Genomic DNA, 15330 nt, shown 5'->3' on the forward strand with positions numbered 1-15330 from the left:
GACTCCCGGCTACGGATGGCTGTAGCATCACCAGGGATCAAACTCATGATCTCCTGATGATAGGACCAACGCCCAGTTTATTTTTGATACTTCAATTTAGCTTTAGCCCCTTAACAAGCCATGGGCTTGCCAGCGGGCCCAAAGTTTATTACACACTTCTATAACCTAGGAATAGCTACATTAGTCTGCATTTAAGTCCCTGTAGTTACTGAATAATAATGAAATGAATGTTAAGGTGGTAGGGGTTTATTTTTATGGCAAGGCCAACAGCTTTAACTGATGGCCAGTCCGACTGTTTTTAAGCTTGTTTTTATTGAAAATTTGTTTTATATGTGGGAAGATCCAGGGTTTTGGAATGGAATAGGTTTTAATGAATTCCAGCGGGATGGCAGCATCTATGTAGCATTTGATTTATTCCGTAAATACAGATTTTTGCTCATTGATTCCACTCTCAAAATTGTCCACACAAAGTCTCCCCTGCATGCATGAAACTGTGTCCTCTGCTGTCTCAGTTTTTCTCTGTAGACTGGAAGCAGGAGCACCATAGCACAAGTCTATTGTTTTATTGAATCTGGTTGGTGTGTTTATTGCTGTTACCATTATAACACGCAAAAAGACAAGCAGTAGTTGGATAGCATTTCATGATGCTGTAAGGACCAATCAGCTTCAATCAGTTCAGTCAGCTTTTTAAACAGACTGGGTTTGGATGTCCCTCTACAAATGAGCCACAAGAGAGCACCAATGACCAGATTAAAGCATGTTTAGTTAAATATCATCTGCTGTTACAGTTAAACTGAAATGCAAACAAAAATACAAACATTACTTATTCTAAATGTAACTGAAGTTAACTTATGAAGAGGTAGAAAGTCTCATAAGACTGTACGAGAACATTAGGATGATAAATTGAGGTTGGGAAGTTGAGGTCTGCGTCAAAATCTTCTGCATCACGCAGCTACACACACACACACACACACACACGTTATACTCAGAATATTCTCTTCTCACAGATCCAAACATTCTTGAAATTACAGGTAAAATCAGCCCAGCTGTAAACAGGATCAGAGGCATAGCCAGTTATAACACAGTCTTCATCTCCATGATGGCTGGGTTCTCCAGGTCTCCAGAACCTGAAAGAGAGAATCAGAGTGTCACTATATTTATCAGATCAGTGAGGAATAAGAGTCAGTAACTCCATCATGATCAGAGCTCAGTTCAGTGGTCTCTTACCCAGTGGTCAGTGCTGAGCCGTCCACCCATTTCCAGACCCCCTCTGTCTCACTGTCAGTCAGACCAATCCAAGCCCACTGACCTCTTCTAAACTTATCAATAAAGACCTGTTGAAGTGTGGCAACTCCTTATAAACTCCCAACAACACATACACATATAAACACAGTGCATACTTACACACATGAACATAGTACAATATTAATACAAAAGAACAATCAGGAATAACAAGATGCTATTCATGATAATACTCGCTTTTATTGAATCTCTTTCTCTATCAATTACACACACACACCTGTTCCTCTCTGCTGTTGATGATCACCAGGTCTGCCCCTCTCTCTCTGCAGTCCTCTCTGCTCTTGTTCCAGGTTTTACTCTCAGTAGAGATGTAGTAAACACTGGAGTTGAAGTATCTCCATTCCAGTTTGTTAATGTTTGTCTCTGTGGAGGCAGAATATGATATGAGTTGTTTTCTGCATTTCCATGGTGAAATATGTACACTTTCATAAGACCAACGTATTATAAGCCCAACTGGCGCATCCACACGTTAAGATCTGTGACTCACTCACCCAGTTGAGAGAGTTTCTTCTGTAATTCATCTCTTTCTCTCTGGAACTGCTCTTTTACTGTCATTAAGTTGGAGAACTTTATACACAGTGCTATGGTGGCAGTCAGTAGGAGAACACACAGCAGCACCAGACACACTGCAGTCAGTCTGTAACATCTGCTTCCTGCAGTGAGAATGTAAATACAGATCAGTGAACATGGAGATACATTCTCTTTTCATTTAAGAAGTTTCCTTCTGTCTAGTCCAGGACTAGGCTTAATTCCTGTCTGGGAAGCCGAGTCACAATAATTATATTGCACAGTTAACAGGAAGGTCTGCAGAATTTTCAAAATCTCTGCATAATTCAGTTTTTAAGATGATGATTTGGAGTGGTTTGATGTGAAATGTTCCATAGAGAAAATTACAGAATTGTCCACAGTAGTGGTGATAGGAACCAGACGTCCAAAGCGCTCAATGCCTCTAAAAACTCCATACAGAAAGTTTGAATGTGAAATGGTTACGTCTTTGGTGCCTGATTCCTGAGACGTCGTTTTATATTTTTGAGAAGTGTTTGGTCTAAAATCTATTTTTTTCCCCCAATTTTCTCCCCAATTTAGTCACCTCCAGTTCCACCCACTAGTTAGGACTACCCCAGTCACACGATACCACCAACGCTAAGAGGGCGTAGGCTAGCACAGGCTTCCTCAGAGACCTGCGAAGCCAGCCGCCACACTGCTGCTCACGCAACGGCACTGGACAGCCAAATGCACTCAGAGGAAAGCGCCAACCGCCAGTTCTCTTAGGTTCACTCGTCATTTTTCATAATAAATAAACCTGCTGTGTTTGTCTTGTAAACATGCTGATCTCTGGTTCCTATCACCACCACTGTAAAGAAATCTGAATAGAAAAGTTTCTTTACAATGAACCATTTCATATTAAACCACTCTGAATGACTGCTTATATCACACGTGTCAGGCTCCAGTCCTCGTGGGCCAAAACTCAGACTTCACTCTGAGTTTTGCCTCATTACACACACCTGATTCAGCTCATCGGCTAATTAGCAAGGCCTTCACGAACTGAATTCAGAGTGTTAGATAAGGGTAAACGCTAATCTCCATGGCACTTTGGCCCGGAAGGTCCCCAGTTTGACACACCTGGCTTACATCTTAACCTTCGAATCATGCGGAAATGTTTAAAAATTAGTGGTACTAATACAGTTCTTTTACAGTTTTTCATTAGCTTGATGGAGGAGATCTGTAAACACTGATTGGTTGAGAGTCATGTCAATCATTATTTTGCTTGATTGGCTTAACATTGTTAAGCAGTACTTAAAAACAGGAGAGTCTAAGGTGTCAGCCATTCAATCAAAATCTTCAAGCTTACTACGGGAAATATCTGCATAATTAAATAGTTGAGATGTAAACAAAATCATTCAGAGTAGTTTGGTGTGAAAAGCTCAGAATTGTTTGCAGTGATGAAATCTTTAGAGTTGAATACCCCTAAAAGCTCCCTCACAGAAAGATACTGTGTGAAATTTTTTTTGGCCTAACAATATATTTTAAATAGAGTTATGGTGTATTTTTGCTGGGGCTTCAAAGCTAGACTGAACTCAGAGTACAATACCGAACTAAATATGTCCCATACAGCATACATTACAGTAAAGTACAATGCTTTCTGTATGTAGTAATATTGCTTGATAGAACAACACTATTTCTATTCTATGTGTAAAAAATGGATTTTGTTACCTGTTTGTTGTGTTTGTAGGGTCCTCTTTGTGTTGGTGTCCTTGATCTCTATGTTGGGGTTGTGAGCATCTGCACTCTCATAAATATCTACCACCATCTCCACTTTATCTTCACTGTTCAGCCCCTCAGGGTAGATCACCTCATCATAAATGCTCTGAGACATCTCTAATCTATGAAACACCCCAAATCTCTAAAAGACTAACACACTGAATTACTGTGTCTGAATCCCTACTGTAGTGAGGCCCTTTCTGGATTGCTTAAATGCTTTAGTGGTGTAATAAAGGAAGTGACCAAAAACTGTATTTCAGTCTTTTTCCATGCGTGGTGAGTGTGCAACACCTGAGCTCTTATGTTCTTTCTCAAATCTGGTTCTTAAACTCATATAATATTACATTTATAGAGATATTCTAATGAAATTTGAGTTTCTGTATTTATTATGACCTGCAAGTGCATTATTTTCCAATTAATTACCAAATAATTCAAAAAATACTTGACGAATGTTATGCGTATATAATACCACCCTTATATGAATACATTTGCAGTTCATCAATATAAACATTATTTTAGCCATCTATGCTTCTGAAAATGTGTCAATTTGAATTCAGTTTATTTAGTTTATACAAATTTTCAAAAATGATGATTTTTATATAATATTTTTTATTAATGTCTAAATGTGCCACCTGACAATTTCTGGGTGTTAAAGAAAAAAAATCCTGTGACAAAACCTACATTTAGATAAATTTTGCACTTTTAGAGATGAACACAGGCAAGGAACGCATTAGTGATGAGTAGCTTGAATGTAATCCTGCCAATAATCACCCTTTACTACATTATAATGTACCTGTAATCTAAATACTGTTTATTTATTCTAGTCTATAGTTAGCTGTTCACTTTCTCTGTGTCTGTCAGACCAGTACAAACAGTTCCTGCTCTGCTGTAGCACCTATGTTATGAGTAGTAGTGGAAAAGAAGAACTGTGATTTTCTTATTGTGTAACCCTTAGCATTAGCATTTCTCCATTGCTTCTGAAAGTAATTGTCAGGCATCAGTTGTTTAATTCAAATTTTGTTCTTATGTACCAATTACAAACACACTGCAAATCACAGGAGTGTGAGCAGAAGTTGGTGAGCATTTCATAGTCCTGTAAGTAGTAAGTAGTGAGTATGTATTTTCACTTGAGGATTGTCTGAATCTTACTTTGATACAGATCAAAGTAAGATTGAGACACAGATACTTACAGCTTCTAAAAAGATGTTCAAGATTGTGATGGCTCAGTTGTTGGTGGCTGCTTTCAGGTGCACAGTGAGTCTACTGAAACATCTACACCATATATACCCATGCTCCAATTACCATACATTTGCACTTTGTCATTCTCAGCACTGCAGTGACACTGACGTGGTGGTGGTGTGTTAGTGTGTGTTGTATACGAGTGGATCAGACACAACAGTGTAAGAGTGCTGAATGTTGAAAATGATTTCCCACCTAAATAATACCTGCTCTGTGGTGGTATTAAGGGGTTCCTGACCTTCGAAGAACAGGGTGAGAGGATTAACAAAGTACACAGAAAAACAGATGAATTACTATTTGTTATTGTAGAAATACAAAGTGCACCTAGACGGTAAGTGAAGCTGATGAAATGGACGATGGATGTACAAGGTAGGTTTCCCCCGATGCTTTTTTTCCAACTAAAATGAAAAAGTAATTCACCCATTTCACCTGTTCATAGTGAGAATTTGTTGGAAGGACACTTAAATGATGGGGATACCGATACCTGTGATTAGTGCTACGTGCTTGCGTGACTGGGCCTTTATATAGGTTTGTGGTTTTGTTTACTGCCAGGAGTACATAGAATATAAAACATTTTAATTACACCGATCAGGCATAACATTATGACCACATCCTTGTTTCTACGCTCATTGTCCATTTTATCAGCTCCACTTACTATATAGTTCTACAATTACAGACTGTAGTCCATCTGTTTCTCTGCATACTTTGTTAGCCCCCTTTTATCCTGTTCTTCAGTGGTCAGGACCCCCATGTACCCTCACAGAGCAAGTACTATTTGGGGAGTGGATCAGACACAGCAGTGCTGCTGGAGTTTTTAAAACACCTCAGTGTCACTGCTGGACTGAGAATAGTCCATTAACTAAAAATATCCAGCCAACAGTGTCCTGTGGGCAGCATCCTGCGACCACTGATGAAGGATGACCAACACAAACTGTGCAGCAGATGAGATATCGTCTCTGACTTTACATCTACTAACAAGGTGGACTAACAAGGTAGGAGTGTCTAATAGAGTGGACAGTGAATGGACACAGTGTTTAAAAACTCCAGCAGCACTGCTGTGTCTGATCCACTCATACCAGCACAACACACACTAACACACCACCACCATGTCAGAGTTACTGCAGTGCTGAGAATGATCCACTATCCAAATAGTACCTGCTCTGTGAGGGTCCATGGGGGTCCTGACCACTGAAGAACAGGGTAAAAGGGGGCTAATAAAGTATGCAGAGAAACAGATGGACCACAGTCTGTAATTGTAGAATTACAAAGTGCACCTATGTAGTAAGTGGAGCTGATAAAATGGACAATAAGCGTAGAAACAAGGAGGTGGTCACAATGTTATGCCTGATCGGTGTATAATAAAGGCTTTGATTACTAAAGAGATTGCTTGGCCCCACAAAATGTCAAAATAGATGAAGGAATCATAAATTTGCTTAGCATTTCTACCACTCCAAAGGGTTGGTGTCACTGTCGAGCTCCATGGTCTGCAGTTAGCTTCTCAGCTAAACCTTAATAGTCTCCTCATCTGAGAGAGCTGCTTTTTCTTTTTATCACAGGTTCAGCTGCTGCGCCTGCTAGAGCCTTTGGGAGAGCTAATAAAGGATCAAGAAGAGAAACCATATTTAGCAGGTCATCTGTGCCAGTATATGAAAAGATTTCATTCAAGTAGGTTAGAACAGTTGTCTTAACGTCCTTGGTTAGTTGAGTGTCATTTTCTACAAAATGGTTTCATTGAAGAGATGGAGTACTGGCTTGAGGTAAGAGACCCTAACAAAGCATCCACCAGACAAGGGATCTGTGAACTCCTGAAGAGGGCTCAACAACATGTTTATTGCCTCCAGCACATCCATGTTCTGCCAGCTGGGCACCAAGTGCCTTGTTTTCTTGTCAGTTTCAACACTTGATTTGTGTCTCTCTTCTGTTATATCAGTCTTTAGGTCATCTTTTTTCACTATGCCCATCTAGTAGGTTTCTTTGTTGTGAGCTGGTGCTTTGACAGACCCAGTTCAGCCTGAGCAATGGCTAGGTCCCTCTTTCTTTTCCAGGAGTATGAGAAGGCACCAACATTTTTTTTGCATACATTCATGCATTTAGTACTTTTTTGGTATTACAGAAATATAGTAGTCTACTAATTCAAATTGTCAAATCATTAAGCTGGACTGCCTTCACGATGATGGTCCCACTGTCATTTGTGATGTGAGATTTGCCATCTCCCTCTCCCCAGGACTCAAGGGCCCCTTCTCAAGCCTTGTGCAATTATTTCTCCATTGTGGTCGTTCAGGAAATACGATGTTTGCAAACAGTGGTTGTGTAATTTCCAGTCATCACTGATGAAGTGCACCATAATGCTGGGGTATGGCACCATTGTGTTAATCGACCAAAGGCCTGTTGTTGTAGAAAAACGGGCAACTGTACGAATCTCACTGTTTTACTGATGCTACTGGTTGACGGCCTTGACCCGAAGTACACTGTCACTAATTCTGATTACATGAATCTAGCAGGGACACTTTTACCTTTACTTTAACACAAAAGGTAAACTTCCTAAGAACAGCAAGAGGGACTGAAAGGCACTTTATTAATGACACTGTCAGATTGAGAGGGAATTTGATGGAGGGATTTGAGGAAGGTACCTTTACTGAGTGTCTCAACAGCTCTTTTGAAAATGAATATGAGTTTCAATTTAATACTGGTACACTTTTACCATTTAAAATATCACCAAATTAACACTGGCATATATTGCTGGTTCTGAATCTTGGTCTTGCAGTAGCCCTGTTGTAAATGCACCAGTGAAATTACAATAGCCATTGTTATTAAATATTAATGACTGTAATAAAGAATTACCTGTCACATTCTTACTTGCTTTATCAAGAAGCAATTTTAAATGTAGTTCCATGTGCATTAGTTCCTCAGAATGCTTCTTCTTTTGAGAAGGTTTTATTGATTCTTTCACTGTGAAGATGAAAAGTACAGATACAGGTGGAGAACATAGAATTTGTACCCCTCCTCTGGCACAAGGAATGACTGCATGAGGAAAGTTCAGAGTTCATCAGAGATTCCAGCTATGGCATCAGTTTTAAACTGCAGTCTCTCCTGAGGCCTTTTCTGGTTCTTTTGATGAAATCTGCCATAAAGAGCGCTTTTCTCTGGACAGGGTGCCCATAGTTTTCCATGGATGGCCTGATTTCAGTCTTACATTATTTACCCACACAGGGTTAATAGTCAAATGTCCACAAGTTGCCTGTTTCAGTGCGTCCTCAGTTGGGGCACATTCTCAACATATGGCTGGAAAAATGTCTGTTGTGTGCGACTGCTAACATGACTGGAAACATGTCCAACAATGTCTGATATGAACACTGCCAGGGGGTATTTGAGACTAAGCACTGCAGTCCTTTGCAGATTATTGCCATCATAATGGTGACTCATAGAACACCAGCCTGTGGGTGCAGCCCATGTGTAACAATTGAACTAAAAAACGATAAAGAGCAAAACACAGAGGATCAGATTCGTAAAACACACTTCCAGAATTTACTGTGACCTTAAGAGCAAATAGCTCATGGTAACACACTTTACCATTCACTTCTGGTATGTTTTAAAATGTGAATTCTTTCATTCTTTAATGTTTTCAAACCTGTTTGGTTTCACATTATGAACATATATCACTTGTACATGCATGGTGATCAATCAAAGATAACTTTGATCTGTTTGGATTCAGCATCACGGCACACTACATTCATACAGGTACATGAAGAGGAAGGTGACTGACTTGCTTGAGGATTTTAGAAAACAAACTTTAGAAAAAGTAATGCAAATGAAAGAGGCCGTGTATTGCAGTGATTTTACTGTTTAAGAAACATCACAGTAAAAGACTATTCCATTAACAGAATTTTGTTACCACAGTTAAGAAACACAACAGTCTAATAAAGTTCCATGAAGAGCACAATGTGTTTTAAATAATTAAAATAATGATTTGGTGAATTTACAGAATTTTCCACTTAACCCAGAGTCAACATGCATTTGGTGTCCAAATTCTGCTTCTTCAGTTTAGTGGTTGATCTACAAGGCTAACATTACTAACAAACACTAGAAGTCAATAAACACCCAAATCTTTTCTATGAACAGCTGCAAAACTTTGACTTACTTTTTTTTATTTTGAACTAAGTTTGCTTTTAGGCTGAACTTTCAAATCATGGTTATGGAGTGTGGAAATTATTAAAATTGAGAATTTTGTAAATTGGCTGACTGGCCGTCAGGTGACCTTGTGCAACTATATAAAATCAGTAATAAAAATGATATATGGCATTATTTTGACACAATTTTAAATTACCTAGCCATTAAAGCACACAACACCAGTGACACATAACTTCTGTGTGCTGCCTGATAAACAAAATGATTAATTAATTAATGACATATAGTGAGCAAGTGTGGACTTGCCTTCTCATGCCTTGAGATGCTTCCACTCTGATGAGCCTTGACCCAAGGCTTTAATAGAGCTGAAAATACTATGTTAAAATGTAATATGAGTCCTGATAACACCAGTGACCAAAATCTGTGATAAAAGTATTTTTTTAAATGAAATACATATTTTTTAATGCATTATAACATTAATGATACAAAAAGTAAATATTAATCTGTTTTATACTAATTATAAGTTAAACCTCTTAAAAATATTTTATTAAAAATGGTTTCTTAAATGTTGAACATGCAGTTCATGTGAGCCCAATGCTGATACACACTGTCAGCATCTAGTAGCGATTCTAACTATCGAGATTCTAAGTGTCTGGAGACAAAACTTTTTTTGCGCTCCACGGAGATAATAAATCCTTGAATATAAAAACGACTCATTAAAATCGGTTAAGAAATGTAAAAATCGGCGGACGCGTTGACGTATCCATGGGGTTGAAGAGTTTAGGTGGGGGACTTTTAATTTGAAGGCAGCCTTTCTGCGGGCGCATATTCTCTCACCGGTATCTGCCGGTAGCTCATTGTAGAAGTTGTATTTTGGAATTTTTCTCTTTTTGCTCAAGCTGAGCTCTAAAAGGAGGATACTGTGAGCTGTCGGAGAGGAAAGCTGTGCCGCTGGAGCGAACATGGTGTAACTGCAGGGCTGTTTAAACTCTCCTCCTGTTGAAGGACGGAGTTTCCCGAGCAGAGCTGCAGGGTCTGTGTTCGGGGTCTACCTGCTGTACAGGTCTGTTAAACTCACTGCTGACGGTTAAAAGACATTTTACTGACAGACTGAAGCTTCAGATCTTAAAGCTGTGTTTTACAGAGGCTGCGCTCTCAGACGGGCTGTGCTGTGTTATACATGGAGCAGTAATAAGCTGGTATTTCCCGTTTGTTATGGTTAAAAGCCTTTTCCACATTAAAAGCTCATGTCCAGATGTTGAAGTGTGAAGTAGGTTAGAGCGAGTTTTGAAGTCCAACACTGAGCTTTATAAGGTGTGTCAGCTACCAGGCAGGTATGAGCTCAGTGATGTTATTTTAAAGTCTGTTACCAAGACGAGGCTAAACTGGGTTTAAATAAGTGTGTACATATTACAGATTGAACTGTGTATATAGTGACTATTTGGTCGTATTGAGTGAGTTTGGGACGCCAGTGTTGAGCCGTCTAACACTGCAGCTGTTACTGCACAGCTACAAGATCTCTGAGTTTATTTTGAAGTGCTTTGAAGAGATTTAAGAACAACATTGATCATTTGGACACATTGGACGAGAAACTGTCACCTACTGAGGTCGCGAAGCTGAAGTCAGCCTCTCATTCGCCAGCTTCTTGTTCGAATTCTCCTATTCCACCTTAAGTTATGCAGCAGTTACAATCTGGCACCAAAGCCGCCATTTAAGGTGGAACGGGAAAATGCGAACAAGAAGCTGGCGAATGAGAAACGACTTCAGCCTCGTAAAATGTTGAACATTGAGAGACATTTTACAAGAAATTGTTCTACTTTTGTGGAAAAGTTTCCTGCCGGAGATGCGAGAAAAGTGGCTATAGGTGAGCTAAAGCTTAAAATAGAGCAAAGTAAGTCTGTGCTTTCCTTTATATTTTTTAGTCTACCCTAGGACATTAGCTAGCACATCAAGACATATTTTCAGCTGAGATAGTAAAACATTACTTCAATAAAATGGACATAAATGTTGTGTCTCCCAAGGCGGATTGATTTTTGTTGAAAGGACGAAATGGCTCTTCTTAATATTTGGGTGGCCGACCCCTGGTTTAGGGTAACTAGGGAAATATTTTTCTTTGTGTAATGCGTTGGCATCAATTAAAACAATTCTAGTATATTAAATGGACTTTTTTGTACAGTAACAAAAAAATGGCTTGGATAATGCTAGAATCACCCATTTCACCTGAATTTCCAATAGCTTAATGCAGTTTTGCCATTCTGTTGGCGTTTGTGGTGAGAGGCTGAGCTGATTAAATTTGGATAAACAACACCATCATGGAGTTCTATCAGTTCAGTTCTATCACAGCAGAGTAGCTCCCCTGTAAAGGGTCATGCCAGTGAACACAGTAGATCATTAAACCTCTTTGGCACATCACGGTAGGCTTGAACATTTGGAAGGCACAAGTTATGAGTTTTTTATTATTATTTTCATATCTTGTTTGACTGATCACCAGTTTGTCATTGTACATAATTAATGTTGTAAACATACAGATGTAGCCTCTTTGTTTATTAAAGTAGGATAGTGAGTGTGTGACTGATACCATTGTTCAAGAAATCAGCAGGAGAAAATGAATTATGAAATAATTTTTCAATTAAAGTTTAGTTGCTGTAAAAGGTTTTAAATCTAGGTTAAAAATTGGATTTTTAATGTAGACATTTTCTACAATTAAAAGTCATTTTTGCAAAACTGCCCACAGATTTTTCCCCTATATGACTACCTAAATCCCTGACCAATCTTTGTTTGCAAACATTTGTTGGATTAGACATTAAATGTTCCTTCTTTTTGTCTTTTTTCAGGAGATGCTAGAGGAATACTTCTAAAATCTGGAGAGATTTAGTGTGAGCCAGTGGTATCCAGAAGCAGCTCTGGTACTCCATCAGATGCTGTCCAAACTAACATCTCACAGAAAAATGCAGAAATATTTCAGCAAAGAGAGGAATCACCACTGCTCCGAGTGTGGAAAGAGTTTTACCCACAGAATTGATTTCCAAAGACACCAGCGCATTCACACAGGAGAGCAACCGTTTCAGTGTTCAGAGTGTGGGAAAAACTTCAGTCGAAAGAGTAGTCTTCAAATACATCAGCGTGTTCACACTGGAGAAAAGCCATATTACTGTTCAGAGTGTGGAAAGAGTTTTAACCAGAAGAGTAATCTCCAAGTACACCAACGCGTTCACACAGGAGAGAAACCGTATTAGTGCTCAGAGTGTGGGAAGAGTTTTACTGAACAGAATCATCTCCAGAGACACCAGCATATTCACACAGGAGAGAAACCATATTACTGTTCTGAGTGTGGAATGGGTTTTAATCGGGAGAGTAATCTTCAAGTGCACCAGCACCTTCACACAGGAGAGAAACCGTTTCAGAATGCTACTCAGAACGTGGGAAGTGTTTTTCACACAGTGGCGCCCTCAAAACACACCAGTGCTTCCACACAGGAAAGAAAGCTGGACGGGATAGACGGAGTCAAATATCTACAGTGTACTTTAACTTCCTTAACCCCACAGCAGCAGCCCAGGCAGCAAGGTGAAAAATACTAGCAGTCTACAAATTCAAGATTATTTCATTTTGTTGAGTAGATGGTGGGAAGCAGTAGAGTTTAATGATTTTAAGCATTGTAAAATTCTTCCTGACACTTTTTTTTTTTTTAATCTGTCAGATAAATCTGGCAATGACAATTTGATTTCTTGTCATTGAAGTATTCCAATTTTGAAAGCTGTTGATTTTGTTATAGTATTATTGATTGACTTGATACTTGATATGATTTGTTTCTCAAAAGCTTATGGTAAATGTAGCAGATCTGGCTATTTTCATCTTTATGCTGAACCGAACAGCATGGTGCCCTAGAAAAAAAACATCTCCTCTCCCTGAAACTACTGCTGGAGCTTTATGCCTTAGCAAGTAAAATCTGAAACCACTAAAGTTTATGGCTTCAAAATCCCTTGGGGTCTTCTCCTTACCTCATCTGGACACACACATCCCACCTCCCTCACATCTCACGACATCACTGTGTACGAGAAAGATATCTTGCAGTGGACCACCTGCAATGGTCATAAAATCTTCCTGGATCTTTTAGAGACTGACTCTTAAAAATCCTGCCAGTTTCACTGCTCTTTGGTAAACTCCATGACATGCTATAAAACATGCTATAAATTTTTTTTTACAGCCAAATCCAGTAACGCCCTGTTTTTTTGATAGGAATTGTGAAGGAACCATATCACTCAATTTATGATCAAGTGACAAATCTACTGTTTAAATCACAATTCTGCCATGCAGAGTAAAATCAGCAGTGTTATATCAACACCTAAAGAGTTCATTCTGTACTACTCTGGAGCATATGTGGTCCCACGCTACAGAGAGTAAAAATCACACCGTTAAGAGTGTTAAACTGTTATAACAGTGTTATAAAAGGAAAACTTACAGTGTACAATGTTACACACACTGGTGCTGTTCATAATTAACATTTTGTGGCAATTAACACTCCTGATGTTTTTAATAACTGTCACCAATAAAAAAAAATCATTCCTTTTATTGTTCAAAATTCATCCAGTTAAGTGTTTCTCCTAACACCCTGCAGTATTAAAGTAACACTTAAATACTGAATTAAAGAATCTACACAAACTTTACAGTTTACATAGCAGCTTCAACAAATGTCATCAGACATGGCTGCACAAAAAACATACCAAATCTGAAGGCTGAACAGGTCAGAGCTTAAGCAGCTTCAGCATTTTTACTTATTTCTCATCTCATTGACACCTTAAAACACATTCAAAGAGAGCAAGCCTAGATATGAATCAAGTTACAGTATGGTACAATGAAACAAAAGAAGTTACCATCTGCATATCAAACGGCTTACAGCAGGTCAAGTCACTTAGATTGAACACCTTAAGAGGATCTTTCTGTCTGATGGCAATTTTAAAAGCATAAAAATGCTTACAAAAAAGAGTTTGAAGAGCTGATGCCACCGATAATGCACACTCAGATTTGATTTAGTAAAACACTGGCAAAACAACATTACTTCACCAAAAAATGCTCAAGTCTGAATGATACGGGGCCCTGATGCGTCTCCCATTTTACTGAGAGCACATTTGTCTGTGAAGAAACATTCAGTTTAGATGCAGTTTCCATACCTTCTTTCATGTCACTGAGTAGCACAGTGAGTGGTCTTTCCTGGAGATCTATTCTGGTCAACAGCTTTTTGTCGTATCTGGGTAACGTTCTTGTAACTTATGTTACATCTTGAAGAAATTGCGTTTCGCTTCAAATTGACCGCTTTTAAACAGTTTTCCTTATAGACAGTGGGTAATGTAGCATTAAATGATGTTTAGGGAGCAAGTTTTTAATCTGGGAACAGGTACTTGAAAAGCCTGTGGTGTTCTGCAATTATTTTAAATAAACTGTAATGATCTCAGTTAATATGGGGAACACACTGTAACATCCTGCTACTGGCTTGTTCCACTGTGACTTTTTAGGAATATATTTGACAATAACTGATCAACTTATGAGCAAACTAAAGCTTATGTAGTTAGCACGCTAGCAAACTTAGTAGTACTTTGCACATCATGATGAGCTGCTGATCCTGGATAGTCAAATGGACATGGTTCATAACTATTTCTTCTGGAACCTGCTTATAATCCCTTTAATGACTGTTGATCTGAGATTTACATACATACATCATCTAAACCGCTTATCCTTCTGGGTCGCGGTGGGGTGCTGGAGCCTATCCCAGCTGTCATTGGGCGGAAGGCAGGATACACCCTGGACAGGTCGCTAGTCCATCGCAGGGCAGACAGACAGACAGACACATTCACACCTAGGGGCAATTTTAGCATGTCCAATCAGCCTGACTGCATGTTTTTGGACTGTGGGAGGAAACCCACGCAGACCCGGGGAGAACATGCAAACTCCACACAGAAAGGACCCTGGTCACCCGGCTGGGAATCAAACCCAGGCTATTCTTGCTGTGAGGCAACAGCGCTACCCACTGCGCCACCGTGCCGCCCTGATCTGCGATTTAGATCTAGCAAATTATTTCTAATAATCACTGTATTAATTCTTGATAGCCAGTTAGTCGTACTACTGACGATATTGATCCTGGTTAGTCAGTTAGTCCTGTTACAGACTGCATAGATCCTGGATAATCACTTCATCAGGTTCATGCATGTATCTGGCCTCTTGACTGCAGCAACCACAATGGCAGAACTAGATGAGATGCTCCTCAGCAGCATTGTACTGTTTTCCAGTCCATGCTACAAAAATGTAGAGAAGCACTTTAATAATCTTAAAGCAATGCTAATTGTTAATGGAGAACCATCTGAAGATGACAGCAGCATTGTTGCTGAAGACTTCCGAGGTACAGACTAC

The 15330-nt window shown here is 39.2% G+C and overlaps 1 protein-coding gene across 1 annotated transcript; it reads right to left on the bottom strand.

Moving 5' to 3' along the window:
* Positions 1 to 1088: 1088 nt before the first annotated feature.
* LOC118816813 (CD209 antigen-like protein E) lies at positions 1089 to 3721 on the bottom strand. Its single transcript, XM_036583408.1, has 4 exons — positions 3517 to 3721; positions 1794 to 1955; positions 1520 to 1665; positions 1089 to 1127 (listed from the first exon to the last, which is right to left on the bottom strand). The coding sequence occupies exons 1-4, from the start codon at positions 3677 to 3679 to the stop codon at positions 1089 to 1091; spliced, it is 510 nt and encodes a 169-aa protein (XP_036439301.1). The 5' UTR covers positions 3680 to 3721.
* Positions 3722 to 15330: the final 11609 nt, after the last annotated feature.

Source organism: Colossoma macropomum, unplaced genomic scaffold (genome assembly GCF_904425465.1).
Source record: "Colossoma macropomum unplaced genomic scaffold, Colossoma_macropomum, whole genome shotgun sequence".
NCBI lineage: Eukaryota > Metazoa > Chordata > Actinopteri > Characiformes > Serrasalmidae > Colossoma > Colossoma macropomum.